We start from the raw sequence: 27566 nt of genomic DNA, 5'->3' as shown, positions 1-27566 counted from the left end.
ATGAACCAAGCTGCTCACGAGTGCCTTGGAAAAAATTCTAAGTCTTCCTACCTACGGGTGGACAGACGAACAAAGTCACCCACAAGTGCCTTGGTACAAAATTTAAGTCCTACCAATGGGATGGACCGATGATCAAGGATGCCTATTGGCACTTGATCCTCATCCAAAATTTAAGTCCTACCTACCGGTGAAAGGACGAACCAAGCCCCTCATGAGTGCCTTAGACAAAATTCTAAGTCTTCCTGCCTACAGGTGGAAGGACAAACCAAGTTACTCACGAGTGCCTTAGACAAAATTTTAAGTCTTCCTACCTACGGGTGGACGGACGAACCAAGTCACCCAGAAGTGCCTTGGTTAAAATTCTAAGTCTTCCTACCTGCTGGTGGAAGGACGAACCAAGCTACTCACGAGTGCCTTGGACAAAATTTTAAGTCTTCCTACCTACGGGTGGACGGACGAACCAAGTCACCCACAAGTGCCTTGGTTAAAATTCTAAGTCCTCCTACCTACAGGTGGACCGACGAACCAAGTCACCCAGAAGTGCCTTGGTTAAAATTCTAAGTCTTCCTACCTAGTGGTGGAAGGACGAACTAAGCCACTCACGAGTGCCTTGGACAAAATTCCAAGTCTTCCTACCTACGGGTGGATGGACGAACCAAGTCACCCAAAAGTGCCTTGGTCAAAATTCTAATTGTTCCTACCTACAAGTGAACGGACAAACCAAGTCACCCATAAGTGCCTTGGTACAAAATTTAAGTCTCACCTACAGGTGGAAAGACGAACCAAGCCACTCATAAGTGCCTTGGACAAAACCCTAAGTCTTCCTACCTACGGGTCGACGGACGAACTAAGGCACTCACGAGTGCCTTAGACAAAATTTTAAGTCTTCCTACCTACGGGTGAATGGATGAACCAAGTCACCAACAAGTGCGTTGGTCAAGATTCTAAGTCTTCCTACCTAGGGGTGGGCGGACGAACCAAGTCACCCACAAGTTCCTTAGTACAAAAATTTAAGTCCTACCTACTGTTGGAAGGACGAACCAAGCAACTCATGAGTGCCTTGGACAAAATTTTAGGTCTTCCTGCCTACGGGTGGACGGACGAACCAAGTCACTCATGAGTGCCTTAGACAAAATTTTAAGTCTTCCTACCTACGGGTGGATAGACGAACCAAGTCACTAACAAGTGCCTTTTTCAAAATGCTAAGTCTTCCTACCTACTACAGGAAGGACGAACCAAGCCGCTCACGAGTGCCTTGGACAAAATTCTAAGTCTTCCTTCCTACGAGTGGACAGACGAACCAAGTCACCCACAAGTGCCTTGGTACAAAATTTAAGTCCTACCTGCAGGTGGAAGGACGAACCAAGTCACTCTTAAGTGCCTTGGACAAAATCCTAAGTCTTCCTGCCTATGGGTGGACGGACGAACCAAGTCATTCACGAGTGCCTTAGACAAAATTTTAAGTCTTCCTACCTATGGGTGGACGGACGAACCAAGCACCAACAAGTGTGTTGGTCAAAATTCTAAGTCTTCCTACCTATGGGTAGGCGAACGAACCAAGTCACCCATAATTGCCTTGGTACAAAAATTTAAGTCCTACCTACTGGTGGAAGGACGAACCAAGCCACTCACAAGTGCCTTGGAAAAAATTCTAAGTCTTCCTGCCTACAGGTGGACGGACGAATGAAGTCACTCACGAGTGCCATAGATAAAATTTTAAGTCTTCCTACCTATGAGTGGACGGACAAACCAAGTCACCCATAAATGCCTTCGTTAAAATTCTAAGTCTTCCTACCTACTGGTGGAAGAACGAACTAAGCCACTCACGAGTGCCTTGGACAAAATTCTAAGTCTTCCTACCTACGAGTGGATGGACAAACCAAGTCACCCATAAGTGTCTTGGTACAAAATTTAAGTCCTACTTATAGGTGGAAGAACGAACGAAGCCACTGAACCATGCCACCCCCAAGTGCCTTGAATAGAATTCTAAGTCTTCCTACCGATGGGTGGATGGACGAACCAAGTCACCCATAAGTGCCTTGGTCAAAATTCTAAGTCTTCCTACCTATGGGTGGGCTGATGAACCAAGTCACCCACAAGTGCCTTGGTACAAAAATTTAAGTCCTACCTATTGGTGGAAGGACGAACCAAGCCACTTGCGAGTGCCTTGGACAAAATTCTAAGTTTTCCTGCCTACAAGTGGACGGACGAATGAAGCCACTCACAAGTGCCTTGGTAAAAGATCCAAGTCTTCCTCTTGCTGGAGTATGGACGAACCAAGCCCTTCACAAGTGTCTTGGCAAAAAATTTAAGTCCTCTTACCTATGGATGGACAGATGAACCAATCCACTAACGAGTACCTTGGTAAAAGATACAAATCTTCCTACAGGGCAATGAATGATCTAGGTGACGAACAATCCAAGTGACTTTCCAAAGATGATTGACTCAAATAGAAATCATCCAAGTCACCAAAGTGACAAACGACCCTCCAAAAATTTACTAAATCCATAGAATGGACAGATACAAACTAGTATCCAAAATTTACCAAGTCCATACTAGCATCCGAAATTTACTAAGTCCATAGACTAGATGGATACAAACTAGTGTCCAAAATTTACTACGCTCAAAGAACAGACGGATACAAACTAGCATAAAAAATTTATAAAATCCACAAAGTGAACGGATGCCACAAGATGGACGGATATATGAACTAAGTCCACAATGACTACAACCACATGGCCTTTCTATTTCAAGCATTGTACCCTTAGAAGCTTGTCAAATGGGGACAACCTTGCCATGACAAACCTTCTCAACTTTCTCCATTCTTTCTTCGTCCGTGTAGTTTTGAAACTCCACGCCTTCTACCACTTCACCATTTAATTGATGACTCTACTTTAGTATACCGCATTCTGTAGCTATGCCGTGGACAAATGAAGAAGCAATTCTATCTTGGGCTATTTTGGGATTGGGTATGGACGTGGAAAAGTTAAAGCAAGATTATATTGTTCTCCATGTTGAAACCTTCAACTCCACGAAGAAAATAAGTGGGGTTGCAATAAAGAATAAGGTTGATAACACCATCGATGTGCATTGGAAAGGTGCTGCAGAGTTAATCCTAGCAATGTGTTCAAGTTTCTATGAAAGTAGTGGGAATACAAAGTCCCTAGATGAAGTTAGAAATAAGTTTGAGAAAATAATCCAAGGTGATTGTGCTAAGTTCATGAGGTGGACGGATGAATGATAAAGAATGAGGTACATCTAATTATTAACAAGTCCATGTGGTGGACAGATGAAAGATTTATATTGAAGTACATCTAATTAGTAACAAATCCACTAGGTGGACGGATACACCTGAAAAAGGTGTGAGGCATACTTGAATGTATCCCTACTTGAATAAAGTACATATAATGAAAAATTGGTATACACGCTTTCCAACAATTTTACAAGCTTGTGAAAGCATTATCTAGATGCTTAATTAGGGTGCAATATGCCCATTACGTAGGCTGTTATAATGAATCGGCTTTTCATTATCTTGAAGGAGCGAAGGTAAACTCTCGAACGTGCAAGTTCGATGCCTTCAATAAAGCTTAAGGTGTGACTATATGTGTGGATGTTTTTCTTGTTCAGAATGAGTCCGCAAGAAGGACGGGTGAGGGATACTTGAATTGGACTGATAAATACTAGGTCCACAAGGTGGACGGATACACATGAAAAAGGTATCCCCATTAACTACGAGGTGGACAGATATGTGACAATTTATCTAAAAGTGATGGGTTAACGGTTCCCCAAAAAAAAAAAAACAAAAGAGGACGGATTAAAGCACTTATGAATTTTTCATGACACAAAAGAAAGAGGTTAAACACAAATATATAAGAGACAACGGCTGCAAAAATCTATCACCCATGAGTCCGTTCAAGGTGAAATCAACGGACCCACGTGCTGAGGGGGCAGTTAATAAGGGTATTTTTAGACCTACAAAGCTGACGACATAACAAGATTGACAAACACATTTCCGTGGGCAGACGGATCTAGAGGAAGCAAAACCTCAATTAGACGCACCTCAATATGGATGGACCTCAAGTAGACAGACCCAACAAAGAGGATGGACCAAGGGCAGATAGACCTAATAAAAGGGGACGCACGATACTAACGTGGCTCCCATGTGGCTGGAAGTGCTCATCAAGAATCCAGATATGGAAAAGCTTTGCACCTTACGCCCAATCATAATTAAGGGTCATCTACAAGGAAAATCATCCCGAAAAATCTGGAAATTTGATGGAGAGTTCTCCCCATAAGGAAATGCCTTCCTCCTCACGAAATTAAGGTCAAATCTACACCACTATATAACCCCCAAAACCTTCTCTCACAAAGGTACGCACAATTTCTCTAAAGCTTATACTCTCTAGCATTGTTGGAGCTCTCTTTTGACTTAACCTTCAAAGGGTCTTTGGCCGGTACCCCACTGGTGCCCTTTGATTGGTTCTTCTCTTTTGTTCTTCAGGTGCACCCATTGACACGTGTGTGAACGATCAACTCACTGACGATTTTTTGTGCATCATCAGTAACAATCAAGAACATTGTCCTCGGGCAATCTTGTAAGGACCATTTATACATTTAAATCTTAGACCTCTGATTCCTCCTACTTTATTTGCATCCTCGGACGAAACTCAAACTTGTTCATCCCACTCTCTTTACAACTATCTATTGATTTGGGCCGAGTTTGGGAACTTTAATCCCGCTATTCTAAGTGGGCTTGGGCCACTAGATTTCGTGCTCTTACATGATCTATTAATTTTGGTATATCAAAAGCTTAGAATTAAGTTGGAAGAATAAGTGTAGCTTGGTAAGGTAGGTAAAAATGTGTTATAAATGCATGAATTGGTGACTAGGTTTTATTACAAGTTAGAGGCATGCCTAATTTCCTAAGGATTGGAGCTTTTGGTTGCTAGATTTGTAGATGAATGACAACATTGAGTTTTTCTATTGCTTGGACATTAGGACAATTTGGTTTTGTAACAACTTTGGGGATGTTTTTACTAAAACATCATTGCTGTGTCCTCTTGGTGGAAAATAGCCCTAAAGAATTTGTGGGAATTTGTTAATGGGTATTTAATGAAGCCCACATATTTCTTATGGCTTAAAGCAATTATGTGATTTTGGGTAAATACAACATATCAATCAGGTGCACATAGGCCCATAGACTTTGCAAGTATTCCCATCTCATTTGGTAAAATCCATCTCTTGGGTCCATGGCATGCTTAAAATAGGCCCATTCTTTTACCCTACATACCATATTCCTTCAATTTCTCTATTAAATTTTTTGGGCTTGGGCCACTTCCAAAACTAAAAAGAATAAAAATAACATAATGGGCCTAAACTGATTGTGCCTTACATTATGGGTTTTTAACTTCTTTTGGCCCTCAGATAAAATGGGCATAATAGTGGCTTTGTAGAATCATATGTTATACACTACAAAAAGGTGAAAAGAGTGAACCAAAGTATTTTATTATTCTTCTTATTATAATTAATGATGCCGAAGAAATCACTAGTAAGTTGCGAGCACTCTCCAGATCGAAGCAACACCTGTGAAGAAAAAATAGAAGATCGAACAGAGAGCACCGGTGTGGTGCCGGCCAAAAACCCTCCGAAGATCAAGTTAGAGTTTTTTTAAACAACCCTAGAGTACCAGAGCTGAGATAACTGTGCGTACCTTTTTGTCATGAGGGTTTCTGGGGTTTATATAGTGGTATGAAGCTGAAATAAATGCCTTGGTGAGGAAGTACTTTCCTTTAAGAAGAGTAATTTGTGGATCTTTGCATATCGTATAGAGCCATTTTCCTTATAGGGATCTTCTTGACTAAGGTCAAACGTGTAGCGAAAGAACTTTTCTTATATTCACGTATGTAGAAGTCAAGATAGACTAAGAATAAAGGTTGGATTACTCCTTCAGCTTTTACCTGCCAAGGTCGTTAGCCAACGTGCGCCTCCTACACTGTCGTCAGCCTATGTACGTCTCCAAAAAGAACGTCAGCTAAGGACCTTCACAATCAAGGTCGTCAGCCTTGACTTCGTCAACTTGATCCTTTAGCCTAACGTCGCCACGTAAGGGGTGTGGCCTCAAACGACAAAAGAAGGTGTCAATGATAATGGCTGACGGATTGCATATTCCCATCAGCCTTCTTAATATACTGACAGCTTGTAAAAAACGTCACTATCAATAATTATGCCTAAGAGTGTTGGTACTTTTTTATGTTTTCAACGTAAACATTCAAAGTTCAAATTCTTTATTTCTCAATTATTGATTTGATACTTTTTGAATTCTTGAAATATGATTATAAAAAAAAAAATTCTTAAAATTCAATTTGTTACATTTAAAAAGCAATGCATTTTTTGAATGATAAGAAGCAATACAATTTAATTTTTTAAAAATTAGGTCAAAATTTGTGCAGGGACAACAAACTACATATTAAACACGCCCATGGATCATGGGCCAAGGGAAGTTACTCCACTAGGCCTAATTGAGGAAGTCAACCATGTAGTTATCCTAGCAGGCCAATGAACACTATGCCTTGTCCAATCTTAAGTCCCCTCAGTTAGAATATAAAGAGGATCTCGTAGCTCTAGCGAAGCGATGACCAAACCAAGTGAGATGAGGATGGGGAAAGATGTCCATAATTAAAAAATAAAAATAAAAAGCATATGTCACCTCCACACTAAATGATCCTACCCATCCGACATAAACCATATTAAATGCTAAATGACATATCTAGGGGAAGGGAAGTAGTGCCAGACCTACCCTCCACCCCTAAAACTAACGATGATTGTGAATGATTTGACAAGGACCCATTACCACATTTGTTTGTACCTAGAAATTCGACCCTCACCCCCCTTGTAAATATCAAGGTTAGGAAGGAAAGGGGTGGGTATATTATAGGAGCGAAGAAAAAGATAGAAGAGAAGAAATTGAGGATGGGAAGAGATATACTTGAGTGTGGGAGAAGAGAGCTCTTCTGAAGGTTGTAAATTGCAAGTACTTATGTAATTGTGACCTCTACATTAATAATACTAAAAATATCTTTGTGTTGAGTCGAATGACAATTCATCCCAAACTTGGAGGAAAAAAAATACTCCTCTCCCTTGACAATTAAAGAAAATAACACGTCCCTCTATAACATTAATATCAATGATGGAATATTCTAAACTTTAAAAAAATTCTTTATATCAAACTTTGACTATAGTTAGTGAAAATATAACTTATGGGGGGTTTGGGCCCAAAAAATTAGTACCGGCCCATTTTACTAAGGCCCAAGATCGACCTAAATAGCCAAAACCAGTCCATAAGAGGGAAGTAGACCTCAAACTCGGTTGGAGTGAGCTCAACCCAATAACATGTGTATTGGGACAAAGAAAAATATTATTCAGGGGAATCATTTAGTGCTCAGCCTAACACTAATTGATGATATGGGGGGAAACCGATTAAGAATTGACTAAGCTGAAGTCGATAGCCGAGAGTTGTTAGTGCCTTGGGGGACTCGCATCCGAACGCTATTTGGATTCTGGAACAAGTTTCAAGAGAATCTTTGGAAGAAATGATGATTCCTTGGGATTCTAACGAAAGTGGAAATGCATGTGAATTGGTGAAGTGATAATGATTGGTACCCAACTAAAGAGAGACTATATAAGGAGTGGGAAGGCAGACAAGATGGCTGGGTTGAAAAACACTAGGGAAACACTGAGAGAAGAGGGAAAACATAGAGGGAAGGGAGTGTGAGCAAGGAGGGAGGAAGAAAAACTGCCAAAGGGTGAGGCTTGTAGATCTAAAGGTTTACAAAAAAGATACAACTTGGACAATCTAGCTGTAGCTTGAGGCCCTACCCATAGGATTGTTAGAAAGCCCACAAATAAAGCCCAAATCCTTTGCTCAGTACCGCAATCCTTGTAGGTTTGGGACCACATAACTAATACAATTTAGTATTAAAAGAAAAGTTTTTCCAGCGTCAAAAAACTTGCAATGGTTCTTGTATAAGTAGAGATGGAGGTACACATCTTTCATATTTTGCTTTTTTTTTTCTTCACGGAATATTTTCAAGATTCTTCTTCATTTTTTAATAATTGTGAATTTTAACTTTTTAAGTGTTGAGGGAATAGACAGTTATCGCTTCTCCAAATTTCAGTTTTTACTTTTTAGTATTTAGTTTACAATTTCAAAACATTAATTGGAAAGTTAGTTAAGTTGCTAGAAAAAAAAAATTAAAAAAAAAAAAAAAAATTCTTGCAAGATGTAGGAAACATTTAAAAAAGAAAAAAGATATAAGCATTGCTTAGAAACTGTGATTTTTTATGGTTAAGTTAACTGTATTTACACTATGTTTGGTTGTAGCTATGGAAAGGGAAAAGAAAGGAAAGGAGGAAGGAAAGGGAAAGAGAAAAGAAAGAGAAGAGAAAAGATTTCTCTTTGATGTGTTTGAATGAAGGAAAGAAAGGAAAGAAGAAAGTGTGAGAGTTTTATCTTTTCTTTGTTTGGTTAGCAAAGGGGAAAATGTGTGTTTTTACCTTTGTACCGTTATTAAGAATGAGAAAATTCATATATTAGAACACTTGTGATTTCTAAAAAATGTTAAGGACATATTTGTCATTTTACAATATAAAGTTGTGGATCTCCGGTGATTAATGCTCTCCCTTACACTGTGTTTGGAAATGGGGGAAGGAAAAAGAAAAGAAGAAAAAAGTAAGGAAGGGATATCATTTCCTCCGTTTAGTTGTGCAAGAGAAAAGAAAAGAGAATAAGTTGAAATGATAATATTTCTGTGGACTCGACTATTTTAGCATCAACCCAATTTGGGCGGAAATGGAAGTAGCATTATGTTTGGTTGTAGCTATGAAAAGGGAAAAGAAAGGAAAGGAAAGGAAAAGAGTTGGTTGTACAAGAGTAAATAAAAGAGAATAAATTGGAATGATAATATTTCTGTGAGCCTAACTGTTTTAGCATCAGCCCAATTCCAGCGGAAATGGAAGTAACACTATGTTTAGTTGTAGCTATGAAAAGGAAAAGGAAAGGAAAGGAGGAAGCTAAGGGAAAGAGAAAGAGAAAGGAAGGTAAGGCTTCCCTAAGCTTCAAAGAATAATAGTACAATTATTATTATTTTTTCCTTTCTAAATCAATTATTATTGAAAATTTGAAACCCATAAATAATTCATCAAAAGATCGACCTTTATAAAAATATCATCGTGGCCTAAACCTTCACGTCAAAGACATTATAATAAGCACTAACGCTTCGTTTGGGAGTTCATAAGGGAATGGAATGGAATAGAATGAAATGGAATGATCATAAGGGAATTGAAAGGAATGGAATGAAATGGATTGGATTTAAGGGAAATGAATTAAAAAGAATGGAATGGAATAGAATTAAGTAACCTTGATTGGATATTTTAAAATAAAGGAATGAAAATGAATGGAATGTAAGTAATCTTGTTTAGAAGTAACATGGAGGGGTATTTTGGGAGTTTTAGTAAAAAATTCATTAAATCTAATTTCATTCCCTCTCATTCCTCCCAATTTCGAGGGAATGAAAATTGAGGTTGTAAGGGATAAAAAGGAATGAGTGTTCCTTCCTATCTATTCCGTTCCCTCTTATTTTAACTCCCAAACAAGGGAATGAATTTTTCATCCCCTCCATTAAAAGTCTCAAACAAATGAAGGAAAAAATATTCTAAAACGAGACCAAAAGGAAGAGTGGGGTAGGTGGACAAAGGACTGAGATCAGGGCAATATTACCCTTTTCTCTCACACTCACACACAAATTTGTAACTTCTATATTTATTAATTTTTACTTTAAAAAAAAAAAGTTTATTACCAAACCAATAATAGTAATTTAGTAAAAATATCACCTATTTTGTTGCTTCGCTTCTAGTTCCGAACGGACGCTTCCAGGTTGAAGGTAAAAGAGGCACTAGCGGGGAAACAGAAAACCGTATGTGAAGATTATTTGTCTTCTACAGTTTTATTTCCCTTTCATTTGTTTCTCTACGCGGCACATCTCTATTTTCATATTTATGTATTTACAATGAATTGGTACTCGGCCGGTACTGATCGATCAGTTGATATACCTTCCGCTCCGTTTCCTGATCACCAAAAAGAAATTGAACCAGAGATGTTTATAATTTTTGTAGTATATAAGTGTTGATTTAGCTTTGCAAATTTCAGGTCTCACTGCTAGTTTACCACTGTATTGTATTGCCATTTTCAGGTCTCACTGCTAGTTTACTTAGGTCTCACTGTTAGTTTTACACCGTATTGCAATTTCAGGTCTCACTGCTAGTTTACAACCGTATTGTATTGCCATTTTCAGGTCTCACTGCTAGTTTACTCAGGTCTCACTGCTAGTTTACCACTGTATTGCAATTTCAGGTCTCACTGCCTAGTTTACCACTGTATTGCAAATTTTCAGGTCTCACTGCCTAGTTTACCACTGTATTTCAATTTTCATTTATTTAAATAAAAATCTAAGTCATCCCAAAAAATAAAAAATAAAAAAGTTCGCATTTTGCATAGTTGGGTAGAGCGAGTGAAGTCTTAGTTACTCAATTAGGTTTCCAAATACTATATTGGGCTTATTGCATAGGTGAGTAGAGCGAGAGAAGTCTTAGTTACTCAATTAGGTTTCCAAATACTATATTGGGCTTAGAATCTTTGAAGCAAAGCTATGGCAGTAGCATTTGTTGGAGGGGCTGCTCTTGGGGCAGCATTTGGTGAGGGCTTTGCAGTGTTACATGACACGGTTAAGGATGTGGTAAGCAAAGCCCGTATGTTCAAACCCATTCTTAAACGCCTAGAATCCACGTTAGATCGTTTGGCACCAACAGTCAACGAAATAACACAATTAAGCGAACAACTTGATCTCCCAAAAGTGGAAACAGAGAACTTGATCAAAAATATGGAAAAGGGAGAGAAGCTGGTTCGCAAGTGCTTGAAAATCCGGTGGTGGAACTATTGTTTCAAAATCTATTACTCTTACAAACTTGAAGAGTTGGACAAAGAAATCGTCAGGTTCTGTCAGGTTGATTTGCAAGTACATAACACAGGGAATGAGTTGAGGACTTTGGTAAATGTGAATATTAATCTGCAACAAGTGGATTCGGTTGTGGATAGACAAAGGGTGCTGTGCACGGTTCGTGATCCCCCGGATTTTACAGTCGGGTTGGATATGCCAATGAAGGAGTTGAAGACGCTGCTGTTGAAGGAGGAGGTGCAGCTGCTTCTACTGACTGCTCCTGGAGGATGTGGGAAGACCACATTGGTGCAAATGCTTTGTCAGGATGACCAAATTAGAGGTAATTCCATCTCTTTTGTGTGTCAGTGTGTAATTTTTTACTTTCAAATTGGTTAGTGTTTTCGGAAATATAGATTGCATACTCTTGAAGTTATTTATAGTGCTAGTATGTGGATCCTTCATAGTAACTTAAACTGTTAGGTAGTAGCAAAAACAAAATACATTGTGAACTTCTTTGTTGAATCCTAAAATGAATTAATTTAGTAAAAGAAATGAGACGGTTAATTTTTTTTTTTTAAAGGAAATTCTTACATCTTCATAATTGGTGGTGTTTCTCATAATTTTTTTTTTCTCACATCTCACTGTTTGCTGCGATTGGGATTGGGTATTCTGCTCATATGACTTGGCCATTATTTGTGTAATATTATGCGATATGAAATGTGCCTCTGTGGCAGTTTTCTAACTACATTGTGTTTCGACAGGAATGTTTGGGGACAATATTCTCTTTGTGAACGTTTCAAAAACTCCCAATGTGAAGGTCATTGTGCAGAACCTATTAAATTATAAGGATATGCAGCCTACTTCTCAAATTCAATGTGATGAAGATGCAATAAACCAGCTGTCCCAACTGCTGAATCATCTTAGCCCTAATCCTATATTGTTGATCCTAGATGATGTCTGGCTCGGATCAGAATCCCTTCCTGAAAAGTTTAAGTTTGATCTTCCCAATTACAAGATTTTGATTACTTCAAGAACTGCATTTCCAAGATTGGAATTTACATATCACTTAAAACCACTAGATGATGTTGATGCAATGACTCTTTTTCATCGCTCAGCATCCCTACATGATGAGAACTCTTACATTCCAGCAGAAGAAGATGCCAAAAAGGTACTTTGTCAATCTGTGAGATATATATATAGCTTATCAATATATATATATATACACACACACCTGCCAAAATTATGTTTTCATACATACACATACATTTAAGCTTTGCTTGGTCCAAAAATTACCCCTGTAACCTCCAAACAATAACTGAGTTCATTTGTTTCCTTGAATTGCAGATAGTAAGAGGCTGTGGCGGATTCCCACTAGTCATTAAGGTGATTGGTGGCTCACTGCGTAGGCAGCATGAAGTAGTTTGGCACAGTAGACTAATGAAATGGTCTGATGGTCAATTTTATTTTAGTTCTGATACAGAGCTGCTTGCTCATCTTCAAAAAAGCCTAGAATTTTCCGATGACAAGGTCATCATCAAAGAGTGTTTCATGGACCTGGGTTCATTTCCCGAAGACCAAAGGATCCCTGCCGCTGCCCTCATTGATATGTGGGCAGAATTGTATAAACTGGATGAAGATGGCATCCAAGCCATTGCCAATTTACAGGAACTCAACATTCGAAATCTGGCTAGTCTTGTGATGGCAAGGTATGCTGGCTTTTTATCTCTATACTACAGTTTTCTTCTTGTGTGATTTCTTCACGTGATTACTGCTAGTTGTATTATGCCGTAACTCTATACCTGGCCTAAGTCCCAAAATAGTTTTTTTATGGCTTAATTAACTTCTGATGGCATTTGATAATATGTTATTATAGCTTATTTGACATGTCAATGGCCAATTGAGGATTTTCCATGCCATGATTTGAAAGGTGATTACTAAGCTGAGCTAGAAAAAAGGAAACTTATGCCAATCTAGAAACAAGATATTCCAAGTTTCCAACTACCGTGCCCTGGCAAAGAGGGCTGTTTCAAATTTTAATAGTTAACACCTGTTTGCTTCTTGTCTGGCATACACTTGAATATAATTATTGTAGATAAAAACTGATAGTAGTATCTATTTCCCTTTGTTCTGTCATTATATTCTTAATTTTATATATTTTTCATATGTGAAGTTGAAAATTTTGAATATGTTCTAAGCTTAAATTTTTCCCATTCACAGGAAAGATGCAGGTGAGGTCAAAAGCTATTATAATGAAGATTTTGTCACACAACATGATATTCTTAGAGAGCTTGCTATGCATCAGAGCAGCCAGGAGTCTATAGGACAAAGGTCAAGACTGATTATTAACATAAGTGGAAACAATCTACCAAAGTGGTGGACAGAACAAAAACAGCAACTCATTAATGCTCGCCTATTATCTATCTCAACAGGTTGGCACATTTTCTCTCTATCAGAGACACACATAGACATGCACAATATGTAATTTACATAATATTGATGGCTTGTCACATTGTATAAAATTATTTTTGCAGATGAATTATTCTCGTCCAGTTGGTGCAACATTCAAGGATCCAAAGTTGAGGTTTTAGTTTTGAATTTTCATACAAAGAATTATACATTACCTGAGTTTGTGGAGAAAATGGATAAACTCAAGGTTTTGATAATCAATAATTATGGTTTCTTTCATTCCAAAATAAGCAATTTTCAATTGCTTGGGTCTCTACCCAATAATTTAAAAAGAATTAGATTAGAGAAGGTTTCAATTTCTTCGCTTTGTGAGACCCTTGTACCATTGAACAGTTTGAAGAAAATATCCTTGTTTATGTGTAATATTGGTAAGGCTTTTGAAAATTGTACAATTCAGGTTTCAGATGCATTTCCAAATTTGACGGAGATAAACATTGACTATTGCAATGATCTGGAGGAATTGCCTATTGGGCTCTGTGATATTGTCCACCTCAAAAAAATCAGCATCACCAACTGTCATAAGTTGTTTGCACTGCCAGAAGAAATTGGAAAGCTGGTGAATTTAGAAGTGCTAAGGCTTAGGTCATGTATTGATTTGTCAGAGCTACCTAATTCAATCAGAAGCCTCCATAAGTTAAGCATTCTAGACATATCTGACTGCCTAAGCATTATGAAGTTGCCAAAACACATTGGTGAGTTGTGTAATTTAAAAGAGCTCAACATGAAAGGGTGCATGAGATTGCGTACTCAGTTTCCAGAATCAATAATGGATCTTAAGCAGTTAAAGCTTGTGGTATGCGACGAAGAGAGGGCCAGGTTGTGGGAGCCCATCAAGGAATTCCTCACCGAGCTCAAGGTAGAGGTGGCTGAAAAAGATATCAACTTGAATTGGCTTCCCAAATGATTTCTGAGAACTGTCCTTAAAAAATGTTGTGGGTTCAATATGTTATTTCAAATGGAAATATGCTAAATCACAGTCAATGTCAACAGTAGCTACGAAGAAAATAATAGGGGGGAGCTTACAAAATAAAGGATTCTTCCAATGGTCATTCATTTAATTGGTGGATAGGAATATAATCTAATGCTGTATTGATGAGCTACATATGAAGTTAGAAAAAATCTTGTTAGATGCAAACCGGACAGTACACAACTTGGTTTTGGAAGATATGGCACTAAAAGCAGTGTACTAATCCATCTATATTTAACTTCTGCATCGTCTTAACCTCTGCCTCGGAGCTTTGGAGTTTGGACACTACATGAGCGAGGTTTTTGAGCCTCAAACCATTTAGTCTTTTTTTTGCTCTTTGCCATCTAAAGATTTTGATTCATTCTGAGATTCTAGTTCAATTTAGTCCATTCACTGAAAATTTTAAAATATATTCTAAGAAAAGATGTGCAGTTGCTGTAGTTCAATTTAGGCAAAAACACATATTTGGTCAATATTTTGACCTCGTTTTCAATTTGGTTCTTAAGTTTTTACAACTTTCAATTTGGTCGTTATATTTTTAAATTTGTTGTCATTTTATTCCTTGCCAACTTGCTTATGAAAAAAGCACTATTAACAGCAAGTATAAAATCATCTGAATTTGCAATAATTGTTTTGTCATGAGATTTGGAACTCTCCCAAGATAGCTAGTCAATAATTCACCTTAACTAAGTGATATCCCGCCACCCCCTTTCTCTCTCCTAAACTGACAGCAGAGAGAATAAGAAAGAGAAACACAACTAGTACATTTGAACATCCAAAGACAACAAATCTTCAACTGAGGAGCCGGGCTTCCATTGAACAAAGTGTTTTCTAGCTTCTAGTCACGATGGCATATTTGCTTCACCAAAAGAAACAAAATAACAAGGAACTGAATATAAAAAGTTTCCATTACATGAGTAGGAAAGAACAAATTTTCATTATTATAAAATAATAAAAAAGGAAAAAATGCTTCAATACCATAGCATGGCAGTAGCTGACTCCAGATATAAGCTGTTGAAAAGCTTGTTGTCATTCCTGGTGGAATTTAAATGATTATTGGGTCGGAGATCGTCGAGTCGGTCGGATTCTTCGGGCTGGGCGGGGCTAGACAGCCCTAAACATAAGCTCGCTTTTAACTAATTATTATCATAAAATTTTGGGCCTTTTTATGAAGAGGCGGGCCCTTTTTTGTAATGGGGTCTTAGAACAAGGTTGAAGTGGCCTAAGCCTAGATTCACTCTTCTTCTATTTTGATATCCGTCTCTGCTCTAATGCTTCTTCAATTCATATTCTAATAGTACCTAACCTTTTTTCCTCTTTTTATATACTTGGAGTATATTAGTACTATGAGATGGTAAATGATGAAGCCGAAAAAATCACCAATAAATTACAAGCACTCCTCTCACCAAAGCAACACCTGCAAAAGATGAAAAAAGAGGACTTAAAAGAGAGCACCGGTGTGGTGCCGGCCAAAAACCCTCCGAAGGTCAAGTTAGAGCTTTTATTCTTCAACCCTAGAATGCCAGAGTTGAGATAATCGTGCGTACCTTGATATCTAGGGTTTCTGGGGTATTTATATTGGGTCGAATTGCCTTTCCTTTTAGGATACAACTTCCTTCTTGAGTTCTTTTCCATATAGGAGTCTTCTCAAATGTGTGATGCAAGAAGTTCAAGTGTGCACGCTGGCATGGAGATAAAGCAAAAGTCGACTTAAACATATCAAGTGACATACAACCTAGAATCTACAATTAATTCATATATGACAGATAATCAGTAAATTCAACCGTCCTATTCGCATCACCTATGGTGTCGATCCGTCTTCATACTCTCCGTCCCTTCAAGTTCAATGGAAATATCCGTCTCCTATTTTTACCCCCTTCAGTTCCCCCCTTCAGTCCTTGGATCCGTCTTTGAAACCTGACGGATTCATGGAATGATTCATAAAGCTATGTATTGAGATAGGACGGTCTTAGTGTACCATGACGGAGGACACGTGGCCTGCATTTCTGGCGAAGGACACGTGGTCCTTATAGATTGGATGTTTCCCCAAAACAAGGCATCGCTTCGTATTCCGTGCCCCTCATTCTATAAAAGCCAGCCATTTCTCCCTTCATTTTCTCTTCATTTTCTCTTCCCATATCGGCAAATAATACTTCTCCATACAAAGCTGCGAATGTTTTTCTCCGTGATAGTAGCAAGAGCTTCTGCTTCCACCCACTTGGTGAAGTAGTCAATACCAACCACCAAGAACTTCAGTTGTCTTACCGCTATTGGAAATGGACCCATGATGTCCAATCCCCATTGCGCGAACGGCCATAGAGCCGTCATAGGTGTGAGTTCCTCCGTTGGCCATCTAATGAGATTGCCAAATCGTTGACACTTATCGCAGGCTCTAACGTACATATGGGCATCCTTTTGCATTGTCGGCTAGTAATATCCTGTTCGGAGTAACTTGTCCACCAGAGACCTTGATCCAGAATGGTTTCCACAAATTCCTTCATGAACTTCCCTCATCACGTAGTCTGCTTCCTTCCAGCCAAGGAATCTTAGATATGGTCGGGAGAATCCTCTTTTGTAAAGGACGTCTTTAATCAGGATGAATCGGGCAGCCTTAACCTTCAATTTCCTTGCATCTTCTTTGCTATCTGGCAACTTGCCGTCCTTGAGGTACATCACAATTGGAACCATCCAATCGTCTTTAGTGCTTACTTCCTGCATTCGAACGTTATCTAATAGCGATGAATGTTGGACGAAGGACAATACCTGTTTTGGGGCGATCATAGGTTCGGCCGAAGCAGCCTTTGCGAGTCGATCCGCCTCTTGGTTTTCTTCTATTGGGATCTGAACTATCGTGAATTGGAGGTCACTCGTTCGACCCTTCACTTCCTCGAGGTACCTTCTCATTCGTTCATTCCTACAATCATAGCTCCCATGAATTTGATTGGCTACGATTTGAGAATCGGAGTAGACTACCGCCTTCCTAGCCCCAGCCACTATTGCAAGCTCCAGTCCTGCCACCAGGGCCTCATACTCTGCTTCGTTATTTGTAGTGGGGAACTCCAAACGGATCATGCATTCAATCTTATCTCTTTTCGGGGTGTGGAATACGACTCCGATTCCTCCCGTATACTTGTTGGATGACCCGTCCGTGTGAATTCTCCATGCGGGCGTCTCTTCTGCCCCCTGCTCCTCAACTGCAGTGAATTTCGCAATGAAGTCTGCCAGTATCTGTTCTTTTACAGCCGTTCGTGGCTGGTATTGGATATCGTATTCACTCAGCTCGATAGCCCACAAAGCCATCCGTCCTGCAGTTTCAGGATTGCTCATCGCTCTCTGCAAGGGTTGATCCGTCAGGACTTTTATGGTATGTGCTTGAAAATAGGGTTTGAGTTTTTGAGCTGCAGTCACAAGAGTGAAAGCTAGTTTCTCCATCCGTGGGTATCTTTCTTCTGCTCCTCTCAGCGCCTGGCTGATAAAGTACACGGGCTTTTGTATCTTCCTTTCCTCTCTGATCAGAGCTGCACTTACCGCTGCTGATGAGACGACAAGGTACAGGAACAATTCCTCCCCTGGCGTGGACGGACTAAGCAATGGCGGGGCAGAAAGATATGCCTTCAACTCTTCAAATGCCCTTTGGCATTCGTCTGTCCATTCGAAAGATCTCCTTAGTGTTCTGAAGAAAGGGAGACACTTGTTCGTCGCTCTTGATACGAACCTGTTTAAGGCTGCTATGTTCCCTGTCAAGCTTTGCACTTCCTTCACCGTCCTCGTAGGAGACAGTTCCATAATCGCTTTGACTTTCTCTGGGTTGACTTCAATGCCCTACTGGGACACCATGAATCCTAAGAATTTTCCAGCAGTTACTCCGAATGCGCATTTGCTTGGATTCAACTTCATTTTATACATCCGAAGAGTGTTGAAAGTCTCCTGGAGGTCCCTCAGATGATCAGACACCTTTGCGCTTTTCACCAACATATCATCTACGTAAACCTGGACGTTCCTACCAATTTGGTGAGCGAACATTTTGTTCATTTGTCGTTGATACGTGGCTCCTGCGTTCTTGAGCCCGAACGGCATCACCTTGTAGCAAAAAAGCCCCTAGCTCGTCACAAATGATGTTTTCTCTTGATCTGTCTTATCCAATTTAATTTGATTATACCCTGAGAAGGCGTCCATGAAGCTCAACAATTCATGTCTTGCAGTGGAGTCTACTAAGGTGTCAATGCGTGGGAATGGGTAACTGTCTTTAAGGCATGCTTTATTCAGATCCGTGAAGTCAACACACATTCTCCACTTCCCGTTTGATTTCTTGACCATTACCACATTGGCTAGCCAATCAGGGTAGTACACCTCCCTTATGAAGTTTTCTTCTCGCAGCTTCTACACTTCTTCTGCCACGGCTCGATCCCGTTCAGGGGCGAACACACGCTTCTTTTGTCGAACTGTAGAGAAAGAAGGTGATACGTTCAATTTGTGAACTATGATTGTTGGATCTATTCCCGGCATGTCGTCATGGCTCCATGCAAACACGTCTTGGTTTTCTTTAAGGAATAACAAGAGCGCATGTCGAACCGTTTGGTCGACTGAGGTTCCGATCTTGGTGGTTCGGTCGGGTCTTGAATCATCCAATCATACCTTCTCCAATTCCTCCATGGGTTCTGCGACTGTCCTTGGTTCCTCAATGCTCATTTCTTGTATATGGTCATCCATCTCCATCATGGCAACGTAACATTCCCGCGCAGCCACCTGATTTTTGCGCAGTTCCCCAACCTTATATTCGGTAGGAAACTTGATCATCAAATAGTAGGTAGAGGTGACGGCCTTCCAAGCATTGAGAGTGGGTCGCCCGAGTATGGTATTATATGCTAAGGAGCAATCAACCACGAGAAAGGAAACATCCTTGATTATTTGTTGCGGGTAGTCTCCTACCGTCACCACCAACGTGACGGATCTTAAAGGATAGACCCGGGTTCCTCCAAAGCCAACGAGGGGCGAGCATGCCGGGATCAAGCGCTCTTTAGCAACCCCCATCTGCTGGAATGCGGGGTAGTAAAGGATATCTGCTGAGCTCCCATTGTCCACCAAAACTTGGTGGATGTTGAAGTCCCCTGCCTGTATGCTAACCACGAGCGCGTCGTCATGGGGGTGGTGAAGGCGCCGGGCCTCCTCTTCCGAAAACTCGATGCGGGAGCTGTTCCGTCGTGTTCCTTCTGGTGAGGAGCCCGTCGACTGGACATTTTGAACCGTCCGTAAGTAAGTTTTTCGGGCCTTTTTGGATGACCCTGCAGAAATATTGCCCCTACAATCATCCGTATATCTCCTACGGGTGGCCTGGGACGCTCATTTTTCCATCTAGGATTCTGCTCCTAGGGTTGATCCGTTCTCTCCTTCCTTACGAACCTCTGCAACCTTCCTTGCCTGATAAGGGCCTCGATCTGTTGATTCAAGTCATAACAGTCCGTCGTATCGTGGCCATGATCGCGATGAAAATGGCAGTATCTATCTCTTGGCCTCTTGTTCGGATCTCCTTTCAACTTGCCCAGGAACGTCAAGGTTCCTTTATCTTTGATTTGCATTAACACTTGGTCAATTGGAGCTGTGAGGGGGGTGAAGCTTGTAAATCTTCCCGAAGGTGGTTTGGATCTCCGGTCTTCTCGTCGGTCTCTAGTTCTTGCCATCTTTCGTCTGTTGTTCGGTTTCGTATCTTCCTGTCTTTCCCCTTTCCTTGGCTTATAGTCCTCTCGGGCCAGCAAGGCATCCTCGGCGTTCATGTACTTCGTCGCCCTGTAAAACACGTCGGACATAGTTTTCGGGTCATTTTTGCATAGAGAGAACAAGAACTTACCCTTTCGCAGCCCGTTCGTGAATGCTGCCACAAGTATCTTGTCATTCGCCTCGTCTATCAAGAGGGCTTCCTTGTTAAAGCGGGCTATGTATGATCTTAAAGTCTCGTCTTCTCGTTGCTTAATACTCAATATACACGCAGTAGACCTCTTATGCCGATGACTTCCGATGAAGTGTGATACGAACTGTGCGCCCAATTCCTTAAAAGTGCCAATGGAATTGGTGTGTCGGTCCTCGTACCAATCTCTCACAGGCCCTTTCAAAGTGGTGAGGAAAGCCCTGCACATGATTTCATCCGGCACACCCTGAAGATGCATTAATGTTCTGAAAGATTCCAAATGATCCAATGGGTCTTTAGATCCGTCGTAGTTCTCCACATGAGGCATGCAAAACTTTGGAGGAAAGGGGCATGAATTCACTAGCGCTGTGAAAGGCGAATCTGTTCTGTGGACTAGGTCGTCCAAGTCACTGGATTCCCGTCCTCTAAGGGCGTTCATCATCACATCCATACGTTCCCTCATCTCCTGCATTTCGGCAGCTATGTGAGTCGGCAAAGTGTCTGAGATGGATGGTCGATTGGTTTCTTGCCGCTCGGGTCTAGTTGGAGCGTTGCTGCCCTCAGGTCCTTCTGCGTTTCCTCCTTCCAGACTAGCACCCTCCTGGTCTTCCTCTGGTGCACTTGGGTGTGCGGTCTTTTGTCGCAACTGTTCTTCCAAATCATGATTCTGCTTGGTGAGGCGCTCAACCGCCGCCGTAAGCGTTTGGACCTGCCTCTCTAGAGCTGTGGCGTGCGGTTCATCGCCTTGATTGTTGTTTGTTGTCATCGATCGAGTGAGTACCATACAACTTTTCGTCTCAGGAATAGAGCAAAGTTGAAATAATCAAAAGATGTTCCCACAGATAGCGCCAACTGATGAAGCCGAAAAAATCACTAGTAAGTTGCAAGTACTCCTCTCACCAAAGCAACACCTGCAAAAGATGAAAAAAGAGGATCTAAAAGAGAGCACCAGTGTGGTGCTGGCCAAAAACCCTCCGAAGGTCAAGTTAAAGCTTTTATTCTTCAACCCTAGAATGCCAGAGTTGAGATAATCATGCGTACCTTGATACCTAGGGTTTCTAGGGTATTTATATTGGGTCGAATTACCTTTCCTTTTAGGATACAACTTCCTTCTTGAGTTATTTTCCATATAGGAGTCTTCTCAAACGTGTGATGCAAGAAGTTCAAGTGTGCACGCTAGCGTGGAGATAAAGCAAAAGTCAACTTAAACATATCAAGTGACATACAACCTAGAATCTACAATTAATTCATATATGACAGATACTCAGTAAATTCAACCGTCCTATTCGCGTTACCTACGGTGTCGATCCGTCTTCATACTCTCCATCCCTTCAAGTTCAATGGAAATATCCGTCTCCTATTTTTATCCCCTTCAGTAAATGTGGGTGTACGTTAATCCCACTTAGATTCACTCTTCTTCTATTTTGATATCTGCGGTGACTTCTCTGCTCTAATGCTTCTTCAATTCATAGTCTAATAGTGCCTAATTTTATTTTCCACTTTCTATATACTTAGAAACTGCAACTGCAAGCTTCTCATTTTGGTAGGAAAGATTTTGCTGTTTATGCTCCTTAAATCATGTAGCACAAGTATAAATTCTGTTGGCTACAGCCACCAGGTATAGAAGCCCAGATTACTTTATCAAGCTTCTTAGGCATTTTGTTAATCCCCATATGATACTAACATAATGATTTGTTATACGTGTTAAGCTATCTTTTCCTTTATCAAATAGAAATATTCAAGTCCTTTATCAACTAATCCGGCATGAATACAAGCGGAAAGAGCCCCAACAGAAGTAACTTGGTCAGACTGCGTACTTGGTTTCAGAAGAAACTCAAAAGAACTTTAGATAGCCTCATTCGGTTGACCATTTTGGGCATTTCTAACAATTAGGAAAGTCCATGAAACTATATCTGATAGAGGCATCCCTTTAAATACCTTTGTTGCATTCTTAATAGTCCCATACTTTGAATCCATATGAACAATAGTACTTGCTGTAAATGAAAAGGGATGAAACCTTTATCCGTGTTATGTAGCCATGAACTTGCTTGCCCAGGTCCTTTACAACATGATCAGCACAAGCATTTGAAATCCCCGCAAACGTTGATTAATGTCTAATTAATCCCTGATGTCTTCAATGCCCAGAACGAAGAATATCAGTGTTCCTATCTTCCTTATCCCTTACTAAGAGAAGAGGCTTCAATTGCACTGAACACGTTAGGATGCAGACACATGTCCAATTTTGGACAAGTGTACATCTCCCAACGTGTTTAGTGCACTAATGCATAGAACACAAGCCATGTCCTATTACTAATTCATCAATCAATATTGTCCAAGAAACAACATCCCTATCCACCATCTTTTCAAAAATGTGCCTAGATTGTATATCCTAAATTGGATAAACACTCGAAACCAACTCATCAAAACAAAATCCAATCCACATTGTATATCCATGAATCTCCCTGCCCATATGTAAGTTTGGAGTTGTAGACTGCAAGAGCACTAGATTTGGTGACCTTATTCGATTTTGAATTTTCACGCCTTTAGGCCAGTCATGATGAAGGCACCACAATATCGTTGCCATTCAAGAAAAATTATTCTTTCGAGTCTTTCATCGAACAAATTTCTAGTCTCTTTAAGCTTCCCTGCCGACATAGCCAAATATCATCGTGTTCCAAGACCAACAATTCCTTTCACCCATTTCATCGAACACTTTCCAAGAATCCGGTGAGGAGATGATTACAAATGAAACCCAGGGCAAAATAGCAATTTAGCTATTAGGATTCAAAAAGTTATTTTATTTATTTTAACTCCTTACTTTATAATATACTTAACATCAAATACTCTTTTTTTTTTTTACCATTTTACCCGTTTATTTAAATAATATTTCTTTATTCTTTCTTTTACCACTCAAACCACTCAGATCTCTCTCTATTTCTCAAAAAAGAAAAAAGGTGTCTCTAACTTTTTATTTAAATAATTTTTTTGTGTTTACTATATTTTACTTTAACTAGATGTTAAATTTTATAAATAAATAAAACCTAGATGTTAAAAAATTATAAGTTTAGCACCTTTGATACTATGGGTTGTTTAGCATTTTGGGTGCTAAAATATTTTAGCACATTTAGTGTATGTTTAGCATGGCTTAATTTCGCTAGCTTATTTTACTATTCAGTTTATTTTTGTTACTATTCATGGGTCTCATTACACTTTTTGATACTATTTATGGGTCTACTATACTATTTCAACTAACTTTTACCTTTATCAACATTTCTTTCAGCAAAAAGTTTTCAATTTCAGTAAAATAAGCAGATCCCAAACAGATCTTTAATACGAAGCTCTTTCAATTTTATCCTATTCAAACTTTGTTTTTGTTTTTGTTTTTTTTTTGTTTTTCTTCCTATCTAAAGCTTGCCAGGTAACCACCTATCAACACGTTTTTTTTTTTCCTTCTTTTTTCTAATATTTCATTTTAACTAATTTAGTTAATCACATTATTTTTTATAAATAAAGGAATTGATAGATTAAAAAAAAAAGTCACATTAACATAATAATTGTGATGTGTCACTTTTATAATTTGTCAAATTATTTCTTACATACTATATAATAGGGATATAAGAGTAAATTTATATAAATTACATTTTTCTTCCTCTCACTTTTTTTCTCAATCAAACAAATGAAATTTATATTATTTTTCTATTATTCCAACCAAACAAACATGATGAAAAACTAAAATATTTTCTATCTTTCCACGATTTTTCAACATTCCAACCAAATAAAGCCAAAGTGGTCTATTAATTTTTATATCAAAGAATTAAGTTGGAAGAATAAGTGTAGATTGGTAAGGTAGGTAAAAATGTGTTATTAATGCATAAATTGGTGACAAGGTTTTATTACAAGTTAGGGGCATGCCTAATTTCCTAAGGATCAAAGCTTATGGTTGCTAGATTTTTAGATGAATGGCAACATTGAGTTTTGTTATTGTTTGGATATTAGGACTATTTGGTTTTGTGATGGGGATGTTTTTTGCTAAAACATCTTTGGTGTGTCCTCGATTTTGGTGGAAAATGGCACTAGAACTTGCTTTTTTTTTTTTTTTTTTTTGAGAAAGTAATGAAGCCAACGTGGTTCTTACAGCTTAAAGCAATTATGCCTAGATTTTGGTTAAATACAGCAAATCAATCAAGTGCACATGGGCTCATAAACTTTGCAAGCATTCACATCTCATTTGGTAAAATGATAAAATCAATCTCTTAGGTCAATGGGTATGCTTAAAATAGGCCCATCCTTTCACCCTGTATATCATATTCCTTCAATTTCTCTATTGAAATCTCTGGGGCTGGACCAATTCCAAAAAAAAAAAAAAAAGTCAAAATGCAAAAGTCACTTCCTAAGTCTCACTACTTTTTATTTCAGTCTTCTAAATTTGTATTTTGTCATTTCAGTCATCTAAGTTTCAAACATTTTCAATTCAGTCATCCGTTAACTCACCATCCATATTTGCCGTTACCTGCTCAAAATGATGCCGTTTTGACCATAATTTAATATTTAATTTTTATTTTCTTGTTTATTTCTTAATTTTTTCTTTAAAGAAAAAGTTAATTTTAAAAAATAAAATAAAAAGCCTTGGCCTATGTTTCTCAGGGAAGACAATAGGGGACTAGTGCTGGCCTCCTGTGGCGATTTGTGAACACAAACCCCAGCATAGGGGTGGCAATTCGTGTTCGCGTGTCGGGTTCGTGTCGTATCAAGTCATGAGTATTCGACTACATAGGTCAACACTAACCCGACATGTTTATTAAACGGGTCAAGATTCCTCAACCCTAACACGATCCATTTATTAAACGGGTCAGTCGTGTCGACCTGTTTATCAGATTTTATCAAAATAAAAAATAAAAATTAATGAAAAAACAAACAAATAAATATTTTTAATATAAAATTCAGAATTAACAAGTAACTGCATCACAAATAATCATTCAAAATTAAAGCATATCCCAATATCACAAATAATCAATCACAATATGTCAAAGAAAATAAATCATAACAACAAATAAGTTTATATACCTAGAGTTTGAAGGGTATATTGGTAAAATATCATCTAATTAAACGGGTCAGACGGGTCAAACGGGTTTTATGTGTTCAACACTAACCCAACCCATTTATTAAACGGGTTAGTCGTCTCAACCTGAATATGACACGAACCTGTTAAGCCTCAACCTATAACCTGCTAATTTCGTGTCGTGTCGTGTCGTGTCGGGTTCGCGGGTCGTGTCAAATTTTGCCACCCCTACCCAGCGATGTTGTGGTGTGCTCACTGTTCAGTGGTCGCTCACAAAGTTGAAGTCGTATTAATAGTTTAATACTATTAATTACTAGTATTAGTATTTCTGGGAAGGCTCCCACTCTTCTGCATATCCATCTCTATATCTACCTAATTCTCTCTTTTGCTTGTAGCTTTTTATTTTTATTTTTTAATTTGTATTTGTTACAAACAAACAGAGAACAGATAAAATAGTAGATAGACATGGAAGGAAAATGATATCTTTCTTACATGAGCTGGATTTAAGAAACAAATATACAATCTCGTAAACGAAACCTAGCAATGGCGTGAAAAGAGAAAAAGAAAAATATCAAATCAGCCTGCAAATATTTGCATACGTTTTCTTTAAAATATTTACAATTCCTATATTTTAAATCAACATCGTTATCCATTAGGTAAGTAATGAATTTAATAAAAAAATTGAAAGGAAGATACAATTGAGAAATGTAAATGGGGTAGGTCAGATCAAGAACCAGTCCATATGAGAAATAAAGAAAAGCACAAAGATGAGGATGGAGAAAAGCATATGTCACCTCCACATTAAATGATGTTATCCACTTCAAGTACTTATGTAATTGCATGTGACCTCTACATTAATAATTCTAAATCAATAAATTTCATTGTATTGAGACAAATTTTAAATCCTTATTCCAACCTATCATATTTTTTTTCTTTTTCTTTTATTTTTAGGGTAATTACACTTTCCTTCTTTGAAGTTTAAGGAAATAACACTTCACTACAAGATTAGAGGGAAAAAAAATACTCATCTCCCTTGATAATTATAGAAAATAACACTTCTCTTTATAATGTTAATATCAATGATGGAATATTCTAAACTTTAAAAAGATTCTTTATATCAAACTTTGAATATAGTTAGTGAAAATATAACTTATATAATTTAGTGTGTGTTTGGCTCCAGTTTAAAAAATTAGCTTATTTTATTATTCAGTTTATTTTTACTACTATTCATAGGTCCTCTGCACTTTTTGATACTATTCATATTCATAGGTCTCACTGTACTATTTCAGCTAAATTTTACATTTATTTAAGTATTTTTCGCAAAAAATTTCAATTTCAACAAAATAAAGCAATCCAAAACAAACCCTTAATATAAAATGTAAAGTTTTTCCAACACCTCTAATATTTAATATTTTAAACTTTAAAAAGATGGAGGTGCACTTCTTCCATATTTTGCTTCTTCTTCTTTTTCTTCACGAAATACTTTCATGATCCTTCTTCATTTTTTTTGATAATTGTGAATTTTATCTTTTTTAAGTGTTGAGGGAATTTCATCCAAAAAAAAAAAAGTGGTGAGGGAATAGACATTCATTGCTTCTCCGAATTTCAGTTTTTACGGTGTAGTATTTAGTTTACAATTTCAAAGCATTATTTGGAAAGTTTATTTACGTTGCTGGCAAAAAATTAAAAACAAAAACATGTATAGTTCTTGAAAGACGTAGGAAACATTTAAAAAAAATGTAGACATTTCTTTAAAACTGTGATTTTTTTTTTTTTTTTAAGAAGCTAAGTTAATTGTATTTAGTCCATTTGAAAATAACTTATTTAGTTGAAATTAAAAATTTTTTATTAAAAAAAAAAGTATAAATAAAACTAAAATGTAGCTGAAGTAGTATAATGGGACCAAAAATAAAAAGTGTAATAATACCCATTAAACAATAGTAAAAATAAACTAAATACGAACAAAATTTAGTTTTTTAAGCAATCTCAAACGAACATTAAAAAAAAAAAATTTGTTAGTAAACCAATAATGGTAATTTAGTAAAAATATCACTTGTTATGTTGCTTCGCTTCTAGTTCCGACTTCCGAACTGACGCTTCCAGGTTGAAGGTAAAAGAGGCACTAGCGGAGAAACAGAAAAGCGTATGTGATGATTTATTTTAAAGTTTTATTTCCCTTTC

At 38.3% G+C, this 27566-nt stretch overlaps 1 protein-coding gene across 1 annotated transcript; it reads left to right on the top strand.

Moving 5' to 3' along the window:
• The first annotated feature begins 9925 nt into the window (after positions 1-9925).
• On the top strand, positions 9926-14804 carry LOC142623866 (putative disease resistance protein At5g66900). Its single transcript, XM_075797342.1, has 6 exons — positions 9926-10408; positions 10449-11331; positions 11753-12159; positions 12336-12697; positions 13209-13420; positions 13523-14804. Exons 2-6 carry the CDS (start codon positions 10704-10706, stop codon positions 14359-14361), a joined length of 2448 nt encoding a protein of 815 aa, XP_075653457.1. The 5' UTR covers positions 9926-10408; positions 10449-10703; the 3' UTR covers positions 14362-14804.
• The last annotated feature ends 12762 nt before the right edge of the window (positions 14805-27566 follow it).

The sequence above is a fragment of the Castanea sativa genome, chromosome 2 (assembly GCF_040712315.1).
Source record: "Castanea sativa cultivar Marrone di Chiusa Pesio chromosome 2, ASM4071231v1".
NCBI lineage: Eukaryota > Viridiplantae > Streptophyta > Magnoliopsida > Fagales > Fagaceae > Castanea > Castanea sativa.
The sequence above is the reverse complement of the archived record's forward strand: the minus strand, read 5'-3'. Positions and strand labels throughout refer to the sequence as shown.

What these genes read in the sequence shown, in the direction of transcription:
- LOC142623866 (XM_075797342.1), top strand. Translation starts at nt 10,704, where the DNA reads ATGGCAGTAGCATTTGTTGGAGGGGCTGCTCTTGGGGCAGCATTTGGT. An exon ending in TCAGGATGACCAAATTAGAG is followed by an intron (nt 11,332 to 11,752) that starts GTAATTCCATCT and finishes GTGTTTCGACAG; the next exon opens with GAATGTTTGGGGACAATATT. An exon ending in CCTATTATCTATCTCAACAG is followed by an intron (nt 13,421 to 13,522) that starts GTTGGCACATTT and finishes TTATTTTTGCAG; the next exon opens with ATGAATTATTCTCGTCCAGT.